A 19,381-nucleotide genomic window follows, 5' to 3' on the forward strand; every position below is an offset into this window, starting at 1 on the left:
CGAATTCTTAATTTCATTTTTATTTATTTTGATAATTAGATATATCGAGATGTGTTAATATATTGCAATTCAATTTATTTTCTTTGGAATAATTTTACATTGACATCTAACTTTAATTAATCTTTGACTTGCAACAGTTTTATCTTATATGTATAATAAGTCTACGTTGAGGTAGGATTTGAATCTCATACTTTACGGTTGATGGTGCATGTCTTGAGTAATTAGTTATTTGCAACAATATTTATGTTGTATAATAAGTTGATGTGTAACTAGCGACAAAGTTTATCCAATCGACTGCATGCTCGTATAGGGGTGGCTACTCGAAGAGCTTTTCATTTGTCTTTTTTTATTTCTTGTTCGACTTTGTCTATATGTGATTTCCCTACCTCTGATTCATCCATTGATGTGCTATGCTTAAGATGGTTATTCCGATTTAAAAAAAAAACGAAGGTATATGTCAAATTTATAATGATTTGATTCTCCATATTATCCTTTAAAGTTTTATGAAGTAAGACGATAAATAGTTGGTTAAGACTTATAAAATTCAAGATAAATGGCTTTTTATAAAACATCGCCTGATGTAGTTTTCTTAAACATGACATACGTGGTGGTTACTTTTTATTAAACGTGAAACGCAAGATATAGTGCATTCTCAGCTCAGAAGTCAGGTACTCGTAAAAAAATTGAAAGTACCCTAGAGAAACTACAATGACAAAACATTTTAAAAAAATAAGCATTGCATGTTATCAGAGTAGATGTTAAATAAACTAATCCACACCATGTCCATACTTGATATATAACGGGAGAATGAAAGAACAATATGTAAAATATATTGTATATACAATCATATTGCTTTCATTCATAACCAGATTTACTGTTCTCTAAAATTGTTCACCGCAGACAAATTAAAGTACAGATCGAGAATATCAAACACCATTAGTTCAATAAACTTTTTGTTTTTCCCGTGAAATCATGCCTCTTGATTTTTGAATTCCAATATAATTTTGCAATCTCAAGATCCTTGCTTGGAAATGACATTTCATCACTAGAACTTTAGCCATTCTAGTTTTTAAGAAAATCTAGAAAACCTGTAATTTAATTACCAAGCCTCACAGTAACAACTCATTACCTGGTGGCCATTTATGCCAGCCGCCATTTTCAATCATCGTCTTTACTAACTCCCAAGTTGGAACCAAGGCTGCTGTTCTGTTGCTGTACAAAATCAAAATTTTACAAATGAAATTCTAAACAAGCTTTCTTATTTCGTATTTGATAAGAAGGTACAAATGCTCACTGATTTTGTCATCCAATCTTCTTACGCCGTCCAAGATCCCAAAGATTAACCTCCATACTCTTCCGGAGCTCATGGAAAGGCAATGTTCAAATCATTAATGGCAACGTGTAGACAACGTGTTACATGTTCTCGGCTTATGTATGATGTATGAATTCAAACCTCTGACTTTGTATAGAGTTAATTTATGTCACGACCAACTCAATTATATCCCAATAACTCATACAAAATAAGGTAGTCGATCTTTATTGTTTAAACCAACAAACCAACAAAATTCGATTATTCTTTATGTCAGCTTGCACCTCTCCCTAAGCTCGTGATTAACTATTGAATGTCAAGTTTTTGTTTTATTTAAAATGTCAAATAAGTATTTTATTCATTAACAAATGTTAAAATTGACTATGTTGTGTCATTCAAATACGAAGAGTACGTGGGGAGTGATTTTAGTACACCTTTACTATTTTATAAGGGTGAATTTGACATACCTTCCAATTTAACAAATTAAAAAAAAAAGTTATCTTAAAACATGTTTTATATAAAAAAATCCGTGTGTTTGGTAGCATTTTCTTAAAATTAATTTTAGTTAAAGGTTTGTTTGGTTGCACCATATGCAAAAGTACTCAAAAAATGTCAAAATTTCATGAAGTCATTCTAAAGTGATTTTAGTTAAAGTGATTTTATTTATTACCAATCATTGTATATGGATAAGAATTTACAAATAGGATAATTTTATAGGACAAACATCTATGATAGATGCATGTCATTTAAGGACGGTTTGTTTTAAGATTCTCATAGAATGGACATCTCGATAATATGCAGATATTGAGTCAATATTTTTGAGTAAATATGAAGCGACCATCTTTCAATTTAAAATGATAGGAGTGGGACAATGAAAGACAGGTAATAATATATATAGAGCAAATTAGAAGCATTATTTTTCCTTTTCGTGTAAATTTCTCTCCCACGATTAGTCGGCCTGTATACATACAAAACGATCAAGAACCTTAATGCATCTTTTTGGGAGGGTCGGATTCCAAATAGGCAGAACCCAGGAATGGATCCAAAACCAAACAAGTCCTGACATGGATACAATCATACATAAGCTCGGGACATGGTCACGGCAAGGGAACATATATCAAAATATAATTATCAACTCCAATTTTAAATTTAACTTTTGTTTTCCAAAGAAGATATATAGTAATTGATAGAATGACATTTATTGGATTGTGTCTTTCTATTATCAAAACATAAAAATAAAATTGAGGGGAATAATATTGGTTTATAAAAGAAAAGTGTATTTTTATTTTAAATCAAGTGTGCGATTGGTGCCGAAGTGAAAGCAGGAACGCCCGACCGACGAATGGACCACGGAGGAAGCGCCGTGATGAGGCCACCGAGAGAGAGATAAACTCCGGCGGAGAGCCGTGGCCTAGCCCCGCCCCGCCCCCTGCCGGTCAAGCTTCTCAAAGATGTAATGTGTTGAAAGCCCGACGGGCCGTCAATGGAATGTACTGCACATATTTGGGCTGTAACATAGCCCAATGAGACCCATGATATCGTGTAACTTCAGAGATGACAAAAATATATAATTAAATAATAATAAGCTATTTTACACATTGATGTGGATCTCTGAATGTATGAACTATAGTCTATTTAAGCAGTTTCTATTATTTCCTATTCTAAATTTAATACATTGCTTGCTTCAATTTTCTTTAAAGCTGGTGGATTGAAGTACTTTTAAACCATCCCTATCTTAACACAATGGAAACGAAACGAAACAAAACAAAACAATTCGAAGGCAGAAAATATCAAGAGATGAGTTTCAAAGATCATACTCAATACAAGCTTGCAATTAAATAATGATCTCTAATTATGTCAAGTTGAACTAATTATCCCTTGCATCTAGCTCAACTATATATTAATACGTCTTTATACATTTCATAATTTAAAGTATCGTTGAGAATCATACATTCAAATCTCAATATAGACATTTTAATTAAAGTTAGATAAATTATTGGAGTTGGAAGTCGACATAATGTGGTTATCTAAACTTTACACGGTTCAATGTATGTACAAGAGAGAAACTAGTACAAAAAAACATATTTTGAATTTGTATTTTACAACCATGTGCAAATTTCAAACGATTATCGAAGAAAATTTGTTATTGATGGTCGTGTTGTGTGGTATGAAGGTGATATAGTCTATCACCAAGCAAAAGGGTGCGATGTCCTCTTCAAGTGATATTGAGATTACGTAGAGATGTTGTTTTGAAAAACTATTATTGTGCAAAATAAATGGCACGTGATTGACATGTGTGAGAGAGGTCGGTCCGAGAGTAGTCTTTGTCAAGTAGGACGGAGGAGAATCGTTGACATGTATCAAGTACAAGTACAGCCAAAAAATATTAAATAAAATTGTTTGTAATTTGCAACATTTATAGTCTTTGGTTAAAACATTATTATTTATAGAAGAACAATAAAAGGGCAAGTAAAGAAGACGAAGCAGATGGCAATGGCCCAAGTTGTAGATGACGTGGAAACATGAGCCTGAGCTTGGTTCGTAGAAGTTTCAGACTCCAACTCCAAAGACTCCAATTTGAAATTTGGGTTCGATCCATAAAGAGCTTGCACGCCTTCCACGTCATCCACTTCCAGATTCGCCTTCTTCTCCCTCGCCTTCAAGCTTGGGTACATCACCGACTCTCTCACCCGGCTGTGACCCAGCCCCAGCAAATGCCCAATCTCGTGCGTCGCCACCGATTCCAAGTCAACCGCCACCGCCGATTTCTCCCTCTCGAAATCCACGGCCCACGTCTCCGCCGCGTCCAGGTGGAGCCTCCCGATCTCCGGCGAGAACGAGTGGGCCAGCACCCCCAGCACGCCGTCGAATGGCTGCCCGTCGCTGTGATCGCCTTTGTAAAATCCGATTTTTATGTCGGCGTAATCGTAATCGTCGGTTTCCTCGAAGCTCACCGGAATAACCGAGGCCCACTTGGAAAACGACTTGCGAAATACACGTTTCACGTCTTTTACGCTCAAGTTGCTCATCCAGTTGTCCTCCAAGAATGCATACGTCAGCACCATCGGCATTCGACGCGTCCACCGTGGCTTCCCGGGAAATAATACATAACGCGCCGTTGCATGGGGCCCATGCAACGTATCCGACACGCGCCACCCCGCTGCAGCAGTAATAATTGGAAGGCCCAGACCCAAACCGGCGGTCCGATTTTTGAGCACCGGCACGGTTCTGGACGGAATGCACGGCGGCGAGCCGAGGAAGAAGAGGGCCAAAAGAAGGGAGCGAAACATAGTGGTGACAGCGAACGATTGACACAACAGTAAGAGAAAGGGAATGTTTTTTCCTTTTATATTAGTGATGGAATATATGGTTTTAGTTTCTGGATTATTGAAAAGTGAAATTTGATCTTATTGGGACTTGGGAGGTTCAACTTTCTAGTCTTTAGCTTAACTACTGAATTTTGACAAATATTGATAGTTTGGTGGACAACCTTTATTGTTCAAAAGATTATTTAGAAAATTTAGGAAGGTGTGAGATATTTACCTAAATGAGGTTCCAAATGTTGGGTAGGGGAATTAAAAAAGTGTTGGTTGGTAATGGGAGAAATGTCAAAGAACAAATGATAAGGATGTGAGTGTGTATGTTAGTTAGGAATTATGATGGTTGCTTCGAATTCCTAGCGTAGCTGTGGTGTTTCTTTTTTCTGGTCACCTCTCTCTACGTGAAGATGACTCAAAGTTGTAACTTAAAAGTTAAAATGTCATCGCAGTTGTTGGGTTCCACTCCATACCACTCGCACTATTGCCCAACCTCGCTCAAAATATTTGTTCAAACAACTTATAACTTTTTTTATGGTTTGTCTTTGTGGACCAATCTATATCCTGTTAGCTAGGATCGGTATAGTCAAATTGATGTCGAATGAATTAGGAACATGTCGGAACGAAGAAGGAACAAAAAATTGGTGAATAAGCGGACTGCAAGCCATTGGGACGATGAGCTAGCTAGGCAGCGCTGTGGCACTGTCCTAATGTGGGGTGCGTGAACGAAGTTTCCATCTTTCGAGCCATGTCGCACTCTATCGACTTATAAATTCTACAGTTTCACATTTTTTAGGTTTCGGAGCTATTTCAAGTCGTTTTTCAAAACAGTTTGTGCCAGATTGCTGACAGAGGCTCGGGGCATTGACAGCAGCATTAGGATAGATAAAGATTGTTATATTTAGAGTAATTAAATCTTGATTCTCGTGAGTTTTTCATTCATGTACCTAAGTATTATTGTATACTTAGAAGCTAGGGGTTTTTTTGTTGGGATCTTTAGAATATTTGTGCGAAGATATATTTAAGAGTGCTTGTATATCTAATCTCATTAGAGTAGATCTAGCATATAAGCAAAAGACTAGACGTAGTTCATAAAATGTTGGGGGTGAACCAGTATAAATCTGTTGTGTCGTTTATTGTTTTCCGGAGCGCATAATTTCCCAACATATCCTAAAAAACTCAAAACTTCGTTTTCTTTCAAAATCACAATATTATAAAATAGTGATTTCAAGCTGCACTATCGATCGTTAGTTATTTAAACTAGTGTTAATAATGTTAACGATACCACAGAGGACCTAACGAAGGTATATAATATAAGTGAACTACTTTATTTTATTTTGAATTATTTTTTAGATGAAACTCCATGAATACTTATATGGTATGAGAGAGAGCTTAAAAGCTCAAACGAGCATCTGGTCCAAGACCGGTGAACCCAATGAGGCACTATAGGAGTATGTTAAGTATCCCACATGAAAAAGAAATTGATTACTTATCATTTAATTGTGGATTGGTTTTTAGATGAAGCCCTATGAATATTCTTAAATAATAATCGTTTTTTGGAGGAGAAGTTTGATGTTAGTATTTTTGTCCATCTAATTATGCTCTGATTGGTAGCAAGGAAGGAAGATTTTCAATAGTAATTTTTTAGTACAATGTAATAAATATTGGCGAATTTGAGCATGACTAATTAACCTATTTAAAAATCGTGGGTTGGAATTATCACATTTGTTGTACTAAAAGAAAATACAAAGAATATTGAAATAGATGATCTAACTTTTTGACCTGGAGAAATATAATCGATGCTACCTTTATGTGGAGGATAATGTGTCGATAGTGGAGCGTTTTGGATAAATGAAACAATATAGTGGGCCGCTCTACTCAGCCCATATTACATCCTAATTCTGGGATGACTGCTCCTGTAGCCTCTCCTCCAATTGGGGCTTGGAGGATGATCATTTAATATAGGACAATAAGCCTTCTTCGTGATTTGATTTTGTACTTTGAAAGTCCCAATTTGGACATTTGCATTTGCTGCGTAAATTTAAATGGCTTCACAGATTGCTATAGCTTCCAGGGCGTATCCACGTCGGGCCAATAGGATAATAGGCAAAAAGGTCTAAAGTCAATTAGGTCCAACTTGATAGATCTGATATAAGAAAAAATCAACTTAGGAGAATTGCTTGCAGAGATCTCGGTCTTATAATTAACATTTATTATTGCAATCATATACACGGACCTAGAAATATTAAAAAATAAAAGAAAAACTTTTTATTAATTCGTAAATTATTTTACCATATCTTTTGTACATACTATAGTGTGTCATTGAATCAAATTATTGGATCCGCACGGATGGTTTTGAATATTTTGATTGAACAGCTTCTATACGTATGTAGAGGTCATCTTGCATAGATCAAGTTCACTGGAAGGGATTCCGCCGATTTCTCCATTGTTGTAAGCTGCATCGGTATATTGAGTTTCCATTTGGTCGATGAGGAGCCTTGATTTCAAAAAAAAAAAAAAAAAAAAAAAAGAGTTGGACAAGACAATAAAGTTGTTTTTGGATTTGAAAGGAAGGGTAGAGGAGGAGAGAAAATAAATGGTGGGGAGAACTGGTTAACTGATAAGAGAACCAAATAATTGAGAAACAGAGCTGGAGTTTGGGAAGCAAAGGCTGAGACTCAGAGATAGAGAGTAAATTGTTTGGCAGAGAATCGGGACCCACCTCCTCTCTTTATGACAAACCAACAAATACAGGACCGGCCCCATCTTGACTCAGCTTGATGGAACTTCTTCTTTTCTTTTTCCTACCATGTAAAATTATTTCATTTTTTCTATTACATTCAAATCCTCATATATGGTATCTTAATTCATGCTAATAGTAATACGTTAAAGTTAAAATATTGGAAGGCATAGGTAAAAAAACGAATTCGATATTTTTTCTAATCTATTTACTTAATTGACTCGTGATTTAACGTAGTATTAAAATTGGAATATTCTTGAGAGATTGTTAAATGGAACTAATTCCTCTCGATAATGGTCCATCCTCTCTCATCTTAAGGATAGAAATAAAAAAAGAACAATACAAAACTGTCCCTCCAATTGTTCTTTTTTTATAGATATAATAATATCAGAACTTTGCAAAATCTATCTGATCTGTTTCATTAAAAGAAACAATGTAATCTCATCATACTCCAATCTGTGTGTTTTGGAGTACAGCAGTTTTTTTTTCCTTTGGTTGGGTAAAAAAAAAACATATAATTTTGGATGATGTACACGTGTCAGACACCCACATGACTGCGTTTCAACAAAAGAAAAAATAAAATTACGATTTCCCCCTCTACACAAACAACATTGACATTTGTTACATGCAAATCAGATTGGAGATATCTTTGGACGTGTACTCCCAAGATATACTTGTCTTCAATGTTTTCCTGCCGTACACGTGGCTGAATCCTATCAGAACTCCATGTCTCTTCTTTGGGCCCCATCTCCATCCTTCCTTATCAAACCTCCCTCTTCCATCAAAATTAAATAATTTAAATTTTGCTTCAAAACAGTTTTTTTTTTTTAATCTTTTTAGCCACACTCTCCATAGTCTTGACTTTCATACTGGTAATTTATTCTGTAAAAATGTTGGTAATATTTGAAATCTTTAAATTCCATTATATATATTTGAATGAGTTTTTTTTTGTTCTCTCATGATAAAAGAACATCTATGGAGAATTAATTAAAAAAATATTTTAAAAATAAACTTTGTAATACATGAATAATTATATTTTACAGTTTATAAACATTACATTGGAGGTGACTGGGTCAACTTTTTATTTTAGTTTATTTTTTAACATATTTATTGGGTGGATTGGCACCATGCAGAGAATCACAGTGGAGTCAGTGCAATGCAAGGTAACAACAAATCCGGAAAAGAAAAAGAATACGTTTTTTTTGTATATAGAAGAAAGAAGAGAATTGGGTAATTTTAATTTTATTATAAATTATGAAATTAAAAAATATATATATATCGTACTGTATTGTGGGGGCTTCAAAAAGAATGCTGAGGAGTGGTCACAATCAGCCACTCTGGGTCAATCTTTGCTGTTTTTGGGAAGATCTTGACGTGGACCCCACCCTTTAACACGTGTATGGCCTACCCTCTTCCTCCCTCTCTCTCTCTCTACTTTACTGTGTCTCTGCACTCCCTCGCCTCGCATTTAATGAACCTATTTCTATTTCAACTACACACTATTTTTATTTTTATTTATTCAAATTACTCACTTCTACTTTCTCTTTTTTTTCTTCTTAAACTAAAATGCCTAAATTCAATGTCAAAAAGTAGAGAGTTTTTCTCTTGCTAGTTATTATTTTGTTGGACGATTATTTTTTAAATATACATTTTTTTGAAAGAACGGTGTTTTTTTGATCTCTTGAACTATGGATAGAGAAGTGTAGCTGTTGTGATTGTTTTCTTTATCCAAAGTATTTTGACAAAAATAAAAGAAAGAAAATCCATTATATTATCAAAGTGATTGTTATATCCAACTTGCTTTTGGTGTAGTCATTTTCTATTTCTTCACATGTTTTAAAATATTAAATTTGGTTATTAGGATGTTGAATGGCAAATAGTGATAATCTATGATACCAATGAAGTATGGATTTCTTATTTTGGAGAAAATTAAAAGTGGGAATCTGTGTCTCAGTAAGAATTAGAAATGTGGTTAGGGTGGGTAGGGTTAAGCTTATGGAGTCTTGTCAATCATGTAGCTGAGTGGTCCACTTTTGGTATTGCCACGTGCGTAACACAGTGGTCTCACGTGCCCGATTCTTCCACCCGCTTTAACCCCATTGGGGCAAGAAATTTTGATCACAGATACAGACACACACACAGACGACGCTTCACTGCTCTTTTTCTCTCTCTCTCTCTCTCTCTCTCTCTGTGACTCTGTTTTTCCCGACACCAACCTCTTCTTTCCTTCTTTTGGTATAAATCTCCCTCTTTCTTCTGCCACAATCATACCCCCAATGCCTGATTAAGCCAAACTTAGCCCACCAATCCCTCTTCTTCTTCTTCTTCTTTCTCCTCCTCCTGATCTTGTACACATCCGAAATGGAGATGCAGATTTGCGGGAGCCTGATGGGACAGTCCAATGGCGGCAGAGACCAAAATGCCAACGCCGCTAATCTTTCATGGGCTACTAATATATGGGAGCTTAATTCCTCCCGCCTGGACTTGGATTGGGCCACTGCCACTGGGAACTCCATCTGCGAGGACGCCACCCGCTCCGAGCCCATGTCCGCCCACGCTCTCTGGCTCCAAACGCACCATGGCGACGCCGTCCTCTACGGCGGAGATCAAGGGACCCATTTCCACCCGGACCCCCACCTGATGTGCTTGAAGCTCGGAAAGAGGCACTACTTCGAGGACGCCACCGCGCCATCGGTGCTGGCCGTCGGGAAGAGGGGGAAGCCTCTATACGGCGGCGGCGGCGGCGGCCCGGTCCCAGTCCCGGTTCCGGTTCCGGCCAGCGTGCCACGGTGTCAAGTGGAGGGATGCCACGTGGCGCTGGTGAACGCCAAGGAGTACCACCGTAGGCATAGGGTCTGCGAGATGCACTCCAAGGCTCCCAAAGTTGTTGTCTTAGGGTTGGAGCAGAGGTTCTGCCAGCAGTGTAGCAGGTAAGACAATAATTAATTATTCTATTTTTGGAGGTTAATAATAAATTAAATGGGTTTAATTTGATTTTAGGTTTCATGTGACCTCTGAGTTCGATGATTCGAAGAGGAGCTGTAGGAGGAGATTAGCAGGGCACAATGAGAGGAGAAGAAAGAGTTCTCATGAATCTGTTGCACCCAGGAACTGCCCCCAAGGTACCCAATAATTCCCAATTCCATTTTCTTTTCATTTTAAGTAATTCATACCCACAAATGTGTTCATTCGGAATCATTGTTGTTGTTGTTGTTTTTTGTTTTTTTTCTCCCCTTTAAAGTTTCATTTTCTTCAAGTTATCATTCTATTTGATCATTATGTTTAAGTTCTTTCAAACTTTCATAGGTCAAATTAGAAAGTTTAGTGGGCAGTCTCAAAAGAGGCTGCTGATGGAAGTACAAAGCCAAACTAAAAAGTATGTGCAGTAATCAATATGGAATTCGAACTTTTATTTTTTCTATAATAAAGCATGCTCAAGAATAATGATGAGTATATATGGCAATTCAACTTTAATTTACGAACCGCACTTGATCATCGCTCAATTCCCAATTATAATTATATCTTCTTCCTTTTTGTGAAACAAGGCATAAAGAGAAGAAGAAGAAATGATTTATTTAGTTTTAATAGTGTTAAGTGAGAAAGTGATGGAATGGAAAGGGACTGCATGTGCAAATCATTATTATTTTGAATTCTAGGTTTCCATTTCAAGTAAAACTCACAATCGAGACTTAAACAGTTGAGAATTCTTTTAATTAATCGATTAGAACTTGGAATAAAATTGGGGGAAAATTGCAGAAAACAAGTCGACGACGGGTAGATATGCGTACATACCATCACCGACGGGACGTGCTCTCTCTCTTCTGTCATCGAAGAACGATTCGTGGGCGACCTCATCGGAGCTGTCGTTGAGATCGAGCGCAGCGCTCCGGGAACTGATAGCGGAGAATCGCGCAGCCATCCTCGCTCGGCAGCTCATTCTGGACAGAGACTGGCAGTCAAACGGCCACACGGCGGCGGATGAGTTTGGCGGTGGTGTGGCATTCCATCAGGCGGGGGCCGGGGGGCTGTACTGCGAGCAGCAGCAGCAACAGAGCTGGGAGAGGATGCACGAACATGGCGATGGGCACGTGACGCTGGACCTGATGCAGGCGCCGAGCACGGCGTTTGGGCTATTATCTGTGAGGGGAAAATACAAGGAAGAAGATGAAGAGTGTTGCGAGTTATGGAATTCCTTTCACGACTCTCATGTTGTTTAACAACTGTTATCAAATATATATATATATATTTTCCTCTCCATGGAATCATTAACATTTTTCTTCTCTCTTATGAACTCCAACCTTCTATTAACATATGGTTTTGTTTTTGTTTTTTTTTCCTTCGAGGATAACATTGTGGGGGTGGGGGATCGAATTCATAATCTTTATATCAAAGATAAGTGTCTAACCATTTGAACTATGTTTGGTTTGACAACATCCGGTTTTGCTTATTTGGACAATTCACAATAAGTATATAAAAGTAAAAATCATAAATAAAATGACAAGAAATATTTCGAATTAGGATGTACTTCATGTCAGGAAATGGAAAAGGTCAAACATCATTTGTTTAATCTAACTCAAATCCAATTTGATTTCACATCAACTCTTGCTGGAGTCTAAAATAGACTTCTCTTTTTCATTTTGATACTTTAAATCGATAGTAGTTGATTTGAAAAGCTGACATGCACATGCCGCAAAATCTGACTCAAATGTCAAATTTCATTTCAAATCAAAATATTTTTACTCATTTGGGTTCCATCTCTGCCCCACTCCAACCATGGAATTTTACACCTTTGATAGATGTCTACGATGTATTTACCTTCTACTCTTTAACTACTAAACTATAAATTAACACACACTAACATATAACCCCACAAACCAAATCCAGAGAACTAAAAACATCCCAAGTTTTAACATTGAAACAAAATTTACTTTTAAAGATAACTCTGGAGTCGAGCGTAGTTTATATAAACTGCCAAAACTTTTGTGCGGGTGTTAAATCAAGGAAGCCTTTGGAAGTAATGCATATTTCAAACATAACCATAAATTATGAAAGCATTTTATAAGCCAATAAGGTTTTCCTAACACAACCTTGCTTTAATGAAGCAATAAGGTAATATAACCCATGTAAATAAAACGAATGCCTTGTTCCACACAAGGAGGCCAAAATTGTAGTGCAGATTGCTACACATCATCCCTGTAAGCCATAATGAAGTAGAAAGCAGATTGCAGTCGATATAAGACAATCAGACGAGTCCAGAATCCCATCAGTTCTGACATTTAAAGTTTCACATGCTACTACTGCAGGCACCTAAATATAGACCTGGTGGGATGTCAAATTCAAAACTATCATCAAAGCAAAGACTCAGAGATATTATCTATTCTGATCTCAGCAAGCACAATTACATGAATAAACAATACAGTAAAGTGAAATAGAATGTACTTGGATTGTTTTCTACACTTCCACGAGAATCAGTCCTCCATCCAAGTCACAACAAAGTTGAATTTCACAAGCATCAGCAAGAAGGATCCTGGATGGACTTCAATTCCCATTCCTCACTCGTATGGGAATGGCATAATAGTTGGGCAAAATCAATTTGGCTTGTCTGTCAGCGTTACTAATGACTTAAGCACCCCCGGACTGATCTTGTCAGCAAGGGCACCTTTTTCTGAAATCAGAAGCGACTGATCCTTCACATAACTCTGTAATTTCTTGGCCTCAAAATCAAGTTTTGACTGATCTGCCATGTGAAAGGAATACAGACCAAAAACAATTATTCAAATGTCAAAATAAGGAGAAAGCTCTACCAAGTACAAGTGCATTATAGACTGACGATTGTATTATTCCACAAAATTTAAAATAAAACTAAAAAAATCTGGCTACAACTTTCTTAACGTCCGACGTTAAGGAAGTAAAAAATGGGAAAGCAGCTTCGTAAGTTCAAAATGGGAGATCCATATTTCCCATAGATCATTCATAAAAATAAAATTACTTGTTTCATCAAACCCAAGAGAAAAATCTACAAAAACCACAAACATTACACACCCTCCCCATCCAACTTAAGAGATTGCTTTTGGCCACTGCAGATTACAAGGACAGGTAACTTCCATTAAATTCGTGAAGCTTTAAGGATTTAACTAGATCCATCAGTAGAAGGTGAATGAACATGAAACTGCATATCTAATAACGAGGTCTAAAGGATTATTCCTTAGAGAGCCATGTACCAATAGATAACATAAACAAACAGCATCAAATGAAATGTCCCAGCAATAACCTGTTTCCAAGATTGAATGAGCGGCATGAAATGGCACCCTGGCAAACAAATCAGTTCCTGGGAACATCATCCATGTGCGCTCATTAGAGTCATGGTTCCCGCATGAAGTACAAATCTCCTTGACTAATGGCCTTGATTCAGAACCCCCCATCTCCTTCATAATTGACTCAAACGGAGATGGGACACTAGACTTGGTTGTCCGCGCTCGCCTCCTCAAAGCAGTCAACGCTTCTCTGTTCCCATTCCTCACTCTATCATTTTCGACCAACTGAAATTTTAATCCCGTACAGGTCACATTTCCTTTCGACTTCTCAAAGTTATAGACCAATTTCATTTCAACAATAGACGAATGCGATGCGACACTTCAACTTCAATTTTCACAACTACAGAATGTATATCGCGAGAAGAAAATACAAGTAATCTTATAAGCCATGTTTCCAATTTTCTAATATTTTGAGCTTACCTCGTTACGGGCTATAAGTAGGCGCTCTGCTTCGGTTTCTAGCTCAACTAAGCTTTCTTGAAATTGTCTCATTGTCTCATTCATTTTGATCCCACCTAAAATCTACACCGAGACATTATCAATAACGTTTAAACATGAAGCATGCAGAGCAAATCTTTCAGACTCCCTAAACGAAAATGGAAAATGTAAGTTGCGACTGAGAGAGAGAGAGACATAGTCATGTTCACAAAGACAAACAAGAATCTCCACTTCATGACTGTCAGATTATGCCAGTACCAAAAGAGGGCTTCTAGAATCTAAGGTAACAAAAAAACCCTCCATCGTCGCTCTCTCTTCAAATTCCCAAAACCATTCAAAATTGGAAAGAACAAAAGAAAATAATACCTTGGTCTCTTCGATGATATTCGTAAATTTTGCTTGACCTTAAACAGCATCACCACAGTAGCATCTAAGAACACCCCCGCTAACAATGTCACATGAGAATAGACTTCAAAGGAGGAACAAGCATTTGGCTCAAATATTGAGCAGAATCGCCAAACCCTCAAGCGATTCAAGGCGGAGAAATTGAGAAGAAGCGAGAAATTGTCGCCTCGGTTTGCAGTGGTTTCAAAAAAAATTTGAGAAAGGAGAAATTTTTAAAAAGGGCAAGTTTGTCATTTCACCTCCAAAATGTCCTAATAATTTATGTTTGAAAACATTATCCTTATTTTGGACAATTTCCCAACCTAGAAAGGGATTAAATTAAACCAGAATTTTTTGCACTAAAGTAGACCCATTCGGTTTCTGCAAACCGGTTTGGTGTCTATTCCAGGTTCACCGACCTACACGGTTCAGTTCGGTTGGTATGTATTTTCAAATACAGAAACTGAAATTTCAGCCCAGATCGTTGGACGAAACCTGAAACTTACAATTGAAACAGAAATTTGAGAGATAAAAAGCGAGTTTAAAGTGGGTGTTTCCGGCCTAGACCGGCCGATTGGACTCACATAAAGGATGGGAATGAAGAACGGGCGCCCAGCCCATGCATCCCGAGCAGAGAGCTAACCTGGAATGGGATGCATTTGAATAAAAGAACGAACTCAACCGAAGAACTACAATTGAAACAAGACCGGGATTTGAAAGAAGAACAAAAAACAAGAGATTTTTTTATCAGGAAACCCAGAAACTCAAATCGAAATCGTCGAAAGCTTTGCTTTTGGTTTCATTTAGCTGTAGCTGATTTGCTGATATGCTTGTTCGAAAAATTCCTTACTCTCTTTGATATTCTCTAGATCGAATGTTCGGGTGGGGGCAAAAGGAGCATTAATATCATCAAAGTTTCCAATCGCAACCACACAGTGACATAATTTCAATGTTATCCCTTGAACCAAGGTTCCTTTTTCACTTTTTTTTTTTGCAACATAATTTAGGGTGTGGTTCAGATCAGATGGTGACAGTATCAGTATCATCAAACAATACGACCATTTATTAAAAATTAAGAAGTAACATCAAATAGTGAACTACACGAAATTTCTGTAATGCATCACCAGAACTTATTGAAGAAAGAAAGACAAGCTAATTAAACTTCAAAAGATTTATCGAAGCAAATAGCACAATTCTGTATCAACCAAGGCACGAATAAGCCAGAGATTTCTCCTCCATTAGCTCTTTTGCTGTTGCATCCATCTTGGCTCGTGAAAACTCATCAATCTTGAGCCCTGCATTTGCAATAGAAGCCTTCAACATTCTAACTGTTACTCTACTCAAAGTTTCTATTTATAAAGACTTAAAACGCATTCTCATTCCTTCAACTTTTACCCTTCATTTTATTCTCTTATACTTTCACTTTTCATCCTTTGTCCTACTTTTTCATATTGTATTTAATAAAACATCAGAAAGTTTAGGTGCTAAAAAGGAAATAAAGACCTAAGAAAGAAAGTTTAGAAACCAAAGTACGAGAGAGAGAGAGAAGAGAGAGAGAGAGAGAGAGTACCCTGGACAATTGACCATTCTCCTTTCTCGCAGGTAACTGGAAACGAGTAGATAAGGCCACGTTCGATACCATAAGAACCATCGGAATACACTCCCATGGAAACCCAAGTTCCCTGAATGAAGGATGATAGAATGTCAGTCAAAAGAACAATAAAACTACCCTTCATGATCAAATGAAATTTGAAGGTTAAGGATCAACCTTGGGGGTCCCCAAAACCCAATTGCGTATATGATCACAAGCAGAACTGGCAGCAGACAGTGCACTAGATAGCTTTCGAGCCTTTATAATGGCGGCACCACGCTGCTGTACAGTGGCAATAAACTCGGTATTCAACCTTTACAGATTAATCAGAAATGGGAAGTTAGAACGGAAAACATCTCGTCTTTGTGAAGTTTTCTCCCTGTTTTGGACAAACAAGTACTGAAGCAAAATTTCACTTCAAGGAAAGAAGACCAAGCAACTTCTAAATGACATATAGATTTTAAGGACACAATCTGAAATCGTTGTGTTACCACTGATCATCTGCAATCAATTCTCGAACTGGTTTATCGCCGCTGCTAGTGGTGACTGTCGCGTGATTGACGTCTGGATACTGTGTAGAAGAGTGATTGCCCCAGATAATGACATTCTTCACATCACTAACTTGGACTTTCAGCCTCTCAGAGACTTGGCCTAATGCTCGGTTATGATCCAATCGTGTAAGACATGTAATGTTCTTCTCAGGTATGGAAGGTGCAAACTCTTTCAAGATGAGAGCATTTGTGTTTGCTGGGTTGGCCACGACTAACACCTGTAGTCAAATGCAATTTCTCCAATAAAATTAAATGAATAGAAATTAAATCTAGGCAATATTGTGGCGATTGGAAATAAGAGTTTGTTAGCGAAGTTGTAATGGAGGAGGGAGAATTATTAGTAGAGAAATGGGTGGTAGATGAGATAGGCAAATATTAGGAACTAGATAGTAGGAGGGAGACGGCTCTCCTGAAATTATATCAAAATATGATGATATCTATATATTAATTACTCTCACATATTATTAATCATGTCGAAAAACTGTTCAATAAAGAAATCAAAATGACCATCAGAATTCCGATAACTAGCACATGTTACGGAAGGCTGGAGGCTCTCACCTTGCAATCTGGAGCAGCATGCTTCTCCAAGGCTGAAGCTTGTGTTTTGTAAATGGAGACATTTTTAGACATCACGTCCTTCCTTTCCATACCCTCCTTTCGAGGAAAACCACCAACCATAACTGCAATATTGACCTCCTTACAAGCTTCAGCAGCGTCGGTTGTAGCAACAACACCTGTTTGGGAAATAGTACATGAAGTTCAAAAGCCCAAAAAAGATGATTACCCCAACACAGACGAGACAATACTAAAAGTATACCCTTTAGAAGAGGAAAGGCAGCATCTATTAATTCCATTTTTACACCATTCAAAGCTTCGGCTGCAGGCTCGATATCAAGCATGTGCAGAATTACAGGCTGATCAGGGCCAAGCATGACCCCTCTTGCAATCATCGGAACAATTGCATATCCAATTTGCCCTGTACAACAAAGTGAAAGAAGAATTACCCTCTCAAGAACTACTTCCTAGTCCTCTAGAATATACAGGTCCATCCAGTAGTTATAGCAAAGAAAAAGGAAGGAATATTAACCAGTGTTCTATTCTTCTAACGATAATATGTTAATTTTCTTTCGTGGTTCAAATTCTTGTCTTCTTCATTGCTTACTTTTATTGACTTTTAGAAATGGAAAAACCTTGGTAATCATGTCTGTCTCTCTTCTCTAAAATGTCTCTGTTCTCTGTTCTCCGATATTCACTTGAAGGTTATTTTTTAAAAATTCAAAATTTTATGTCTGTAGATAAACATTGAATATGCAATTCATTAACCTACATAATTAAAATAGCAATTTCATTAATGTGGTTAAAAACATGAAACAAGAAAGAGGAAATCAAATATTTAAAATATGTATGCAATTACAAAAATATTTATACAACGAATGAGAAAACTATCAAAATCAAATGTTTCTCACAAAATATAAAAGATAAACTACAATCCTAAACTGCAACTTTAACAAAACAGTCCCTAAATAAACTCAACCATAATAGTTATAGACGAAAGAAGATAATGGAAAGGCACATGAAGGACTGAGCATGCCTGCGGCTCCTGTGACTAAAACCCTCACTGGTTCCTTCTCCATGCTCACAAAACTCCACATATACCTAATTAGCTTCCAGAAGAACGCGATGGTAAATAAAACAACAAGAAATTTCTGAAGCAGTTCGATTTGCTCCATTTTTCTCTCGATCGAAACAACCCAAAACCAGTTTCTGCCAACAATCAATAGAGAACTCAACCACGCCTCGGTAATTTGTACAAGAGTATCATTCGGAAAGAAGCAAGGAATCGGCGGACACAACCAACCCACGCCAGGCAATCAGATACCAAAACCACAGTCCACGGGAAATGCAGAATCGTAATAGTGTCCAGATTCCAAATATAAGAATCCGAACCTTCCCACTTTATAGAAATTGGATTAATTAACGAAATCGACAACAAAAAAATGAATACTATTCTATTTAGCGATGCCCAATAGACAGATACATCAAGACTTTCGTACATTATCACGCAACCTAAACCAGGGAAGCTATTGCATTAAATTGAAAAAAATGTAAAATTGAAAATAATGGTAGCAGCAATACCAGCAGCACCAGTGACGAGGACTCTGAGGGGGTTTTTCGCCATTGCTGTGAGAATGCGTCAGAAAGAGGAGTGGGAATTCGGCGAAGGAGGTCGATACTCGAAACTCGAGTAGGTATATATAATAGAAGAATCGAAGGGTAGGAGATCGCGTCGTCGAGAATGGTGGAGAGATGGGAGGGGGATAGAAAGAGGAATTGCGGCAATCGAGGACATGGATAACTGTGGAGAGAATGGAATGCGATTCCATCGTGTGTCGCCAATCGCCATGCAAGATGGGCATTTCATCAACCATAAAGGCGACACGTTTTGCAAGTCGATGATCGTAAGATGAAATTTACACTCTTGTGATATATATATGTCTGTGTGTGTGGTTTCTAGAGACCACCATATGATAATAATTTAATTTTATACTTGTGCAATGGTGAAAGCCTATATAAATTTTTTTTAAAGTAAAACAGACGTTGGGAAGGAGATTCGAACTCACAGTTTTGCAAAAGCATGTATAATATCATTTGTCAAAACGAACATAGTTCAATAGTAATTGGTATATATGTCCAATTAAGAGGTTGTGACTTCAAATTCCCTCCCAACACTTACACT

General features: G+C 37.3%; 4 protein-coding genes and 1 long non-coding RNA gene across 11 annotated transcripts; 1 reads left to right on the forward strand and 4 right to left on the reverse strand.

Moving 5' to 3' along the window:
- Positions 1–940: 940 nt before the first annotated feature.
- Positions 941–1,429, reverse strand: LOC148211109 (uncharacterized). Its single transcript, XR_015791075.1, has 2 exons — positions 1,295–1,429; positions 941–1,212 (listed from the first exon to the last, which is right to left on the reverse strand). It is a non-coding gene; the product is annotated as an uncharacterized LOC148211109 (long non-coding RNA).
- A 2,266-nt stretch (positions 1,430–3,695) lies between these two features.
- LOC111018517 (Matrixin family protein) lies at positions 3,696–5,262 on the reverse strand. Its single transcript, XM_022294629.2, has one exon. The coding sequence runs from the start codon at positions 4,597–4,599 to the stop codon at positions 3,754–3,756; it is 846 nt and encodes a 281-aa protein (XP_022150321.1). The 5' UTR covers positions 4,600–5,262; the 3' UTR covers positions 3,696–3,753.
- Positions 5,263–9,259: 3,997 nt separating this feature from the next.
- On the reverse strand, positions 9,260–14,726 carry LOC111018534 (P53/DNA damage-regulated protein). Of its 5 annotated transcripts, XR_015790939.1 has the most exons (6): positions 14,485–14,725; positions 14,101–14,202; positions 13,638–13,905; positions 12,806–13,103; positions 11,159–11,503; positions 9,260–10,278 (listed from the first exon to the last, which is right to left on the reverse strand). XR_015790939.1 is itself a non-coding variant. In XM_088124326.1 (5 exons), exons 2-5 carry the CDS (start codon positions 14,182–14,184, stop codon positions 13,056–13,058), a joined length of 444 nt encoding a protein of 147 aa, XP_087980452.1. In that variant the 5' UTR covers positions 14,185–14,202; positions 14,485–14,726; the 3' UTR covers positions 12,573–13,055. The 5 variants fall into 5 exon arrangements, 2 of the variants coding, with proteins under 2 accessions (XP_087980452.1, XP_022150352.1); XR_015790937.1 differs by lacking the exon at positions 9,260–10,278 and having other exon boundaries at positions 10,985–11,503; XR_015790938.1 differs by lacking the exons at positions 9,260–10,278; positions 11,159–11,503 and adding an exon at positions 12,573–12,685.
- Positions 9,728–11,635, forward strand: LOC111018525 (squamosa promoter-binding-like protein 7). The gene is made up of 3 exons (XM_022294639.2): positions 9,728–10,296; positions 10,367–10,488; positions 11,123–11,635. Exons 1-3 carry the CDS (start codon positions 9,728–9,730, stop codon positions 11,581–11,583), a joined length of 1,152 nt encoding a protein of 383 aa, XP_022150331.2. The 3' UTR covers positions 11,584–11,635.
- Positions 14,727–15,542: 816 nt separating the features above from the next.
- LOC111014482 (malate dehydrogenase) lies at positions 15,543–19,012 on the reverse strand. Of its 3 annotated transcripts, none has more exons than XM_022289242.2 (7): positions 18,781–19,012; positions 17,462–17,620; positions 17,203–17,378; positions 16,585–16,862; positions 16,271–16,406; positions 16,073–16,184; positions 15,543–15,797 (listed from the first exon to the last, which is right to left on the reverse strand). In XM_022289242.2, exons 1-7 carry the CDS (start codon positions 18,821–18,823, stop codon positions 15,703–15,705), a joined length of 999 nt encoding a protein of 332 aa, XP_022144934.2. In that variant the 5' UTR covers positions 18,824–19,012; the 3' UTR covers positions 15,543–15,702. The 3 variants fall into 3 exon arrangements, with proteins under 3 accessions (XP_022144934.2, XP_087980451.1, XP_022144927.2); XM_088124325.1 differs by lacking the exon at positions 18,781–19,012 and adding an exon at positions 18,218–18,561; XM_022289235.2 differs by lacking the exon at positions 18,781–19,012 and adding an exon at positions 18,236–18,559.
- Between the last annotated feature and the right edge of the window lie 369 nt (positions 19,013–19,381).

Source organism: Momordica charantia (assembly GCF_013281855.1).
Source record: "Momordica charantia cultivar OHB3-1 chromosome 5 unlocalized genomic scaffold, Mcharantia_2.0 BLBB01000005.1, whole genome shotgun sequence".
Lineage (NCBI taxonomy): Eukaryota > Viridiplantae > Streptophyta > Magnoliopsida > Cucurbitales > Cucurbitaceae > Momordica > Momordica charantia.

Excerpts from the sequence above, each read along its gene's own strand:
- LOC111018534 (XM_022294660.2), bottom strand. The coding sequence starts at position 14,184 with ATGAATGAGACAATGAGACAATTTCAAGAAAGCTTAGTTGAGCTAGAA. Across the intron at positions 13,906-14,100 it reads TACTTATAGCCCGTAACGAG|TTGGTCGAAAATGATAGAGT; the intron begins GTAAGCTCAAAA and ends TTAAAATTTCAG. Across the intron at positions 13,104-13,637 it reads TCATTCAATCTTGGAAACAG|ATCAGTCAAAACTTGATTTT; the intron begins GTTATTGCTGGG and ends TTCACATGGCAG.
- LOC111018517 (XM_022294629.2), bottom strand. The coding sequence starts at position 4,599 with ATGTTTCGCTCCCTTCTTTTGGCCCTCTTCTTCCTCGGCTCGCCGCCG.
- LOC111018525 (XM_022294639.2), top strand. The coding sequence starts at position 9,728 with ATGGAGATGCAGATTTGCGGGAGCCTGATGGGACAGTCCAATGGCGGC. Across the intron at positions 10,297-10,366 it reads TTCTGCCAGCAGTGTAGCAG|GTTTCATGTGACCTCTGAGT; the intron begins GTAAGACAATAA and ends ATTTGATTTTAG. Across the intron at positions 10,489-11,122 it reads ACCCAGGAACTGCCCCCAAG|AAAACAAGTCGACGACGGGT; the intron begins GTACCCAATAAT and ends GGAAAATTGCAG.
- LOC111014482 (XM_088124325.1), bottom strand. The coding sequence starts at position 18,374 with ATGGAGCAAATCGAACTGCTTCAGAAATTTCTTGTTGTTTTATTTACC. Across the intron at positions 17,379-17,461 it reads TGCCTTTCCTCTTCTAAAGG|GTGTTGTTGCTACAACCGAC; the intron begins GTATACTTTTAG and ends TTTCCCAAACAG. Across the intron at positions 16,185-16,270 it reads GGGTTTTGGGGACCCCCAAG|GGAACTTGGGTTTCCATGGG; the intron begins GTTGATCCTTAA and ends TCCTTCATTCAG.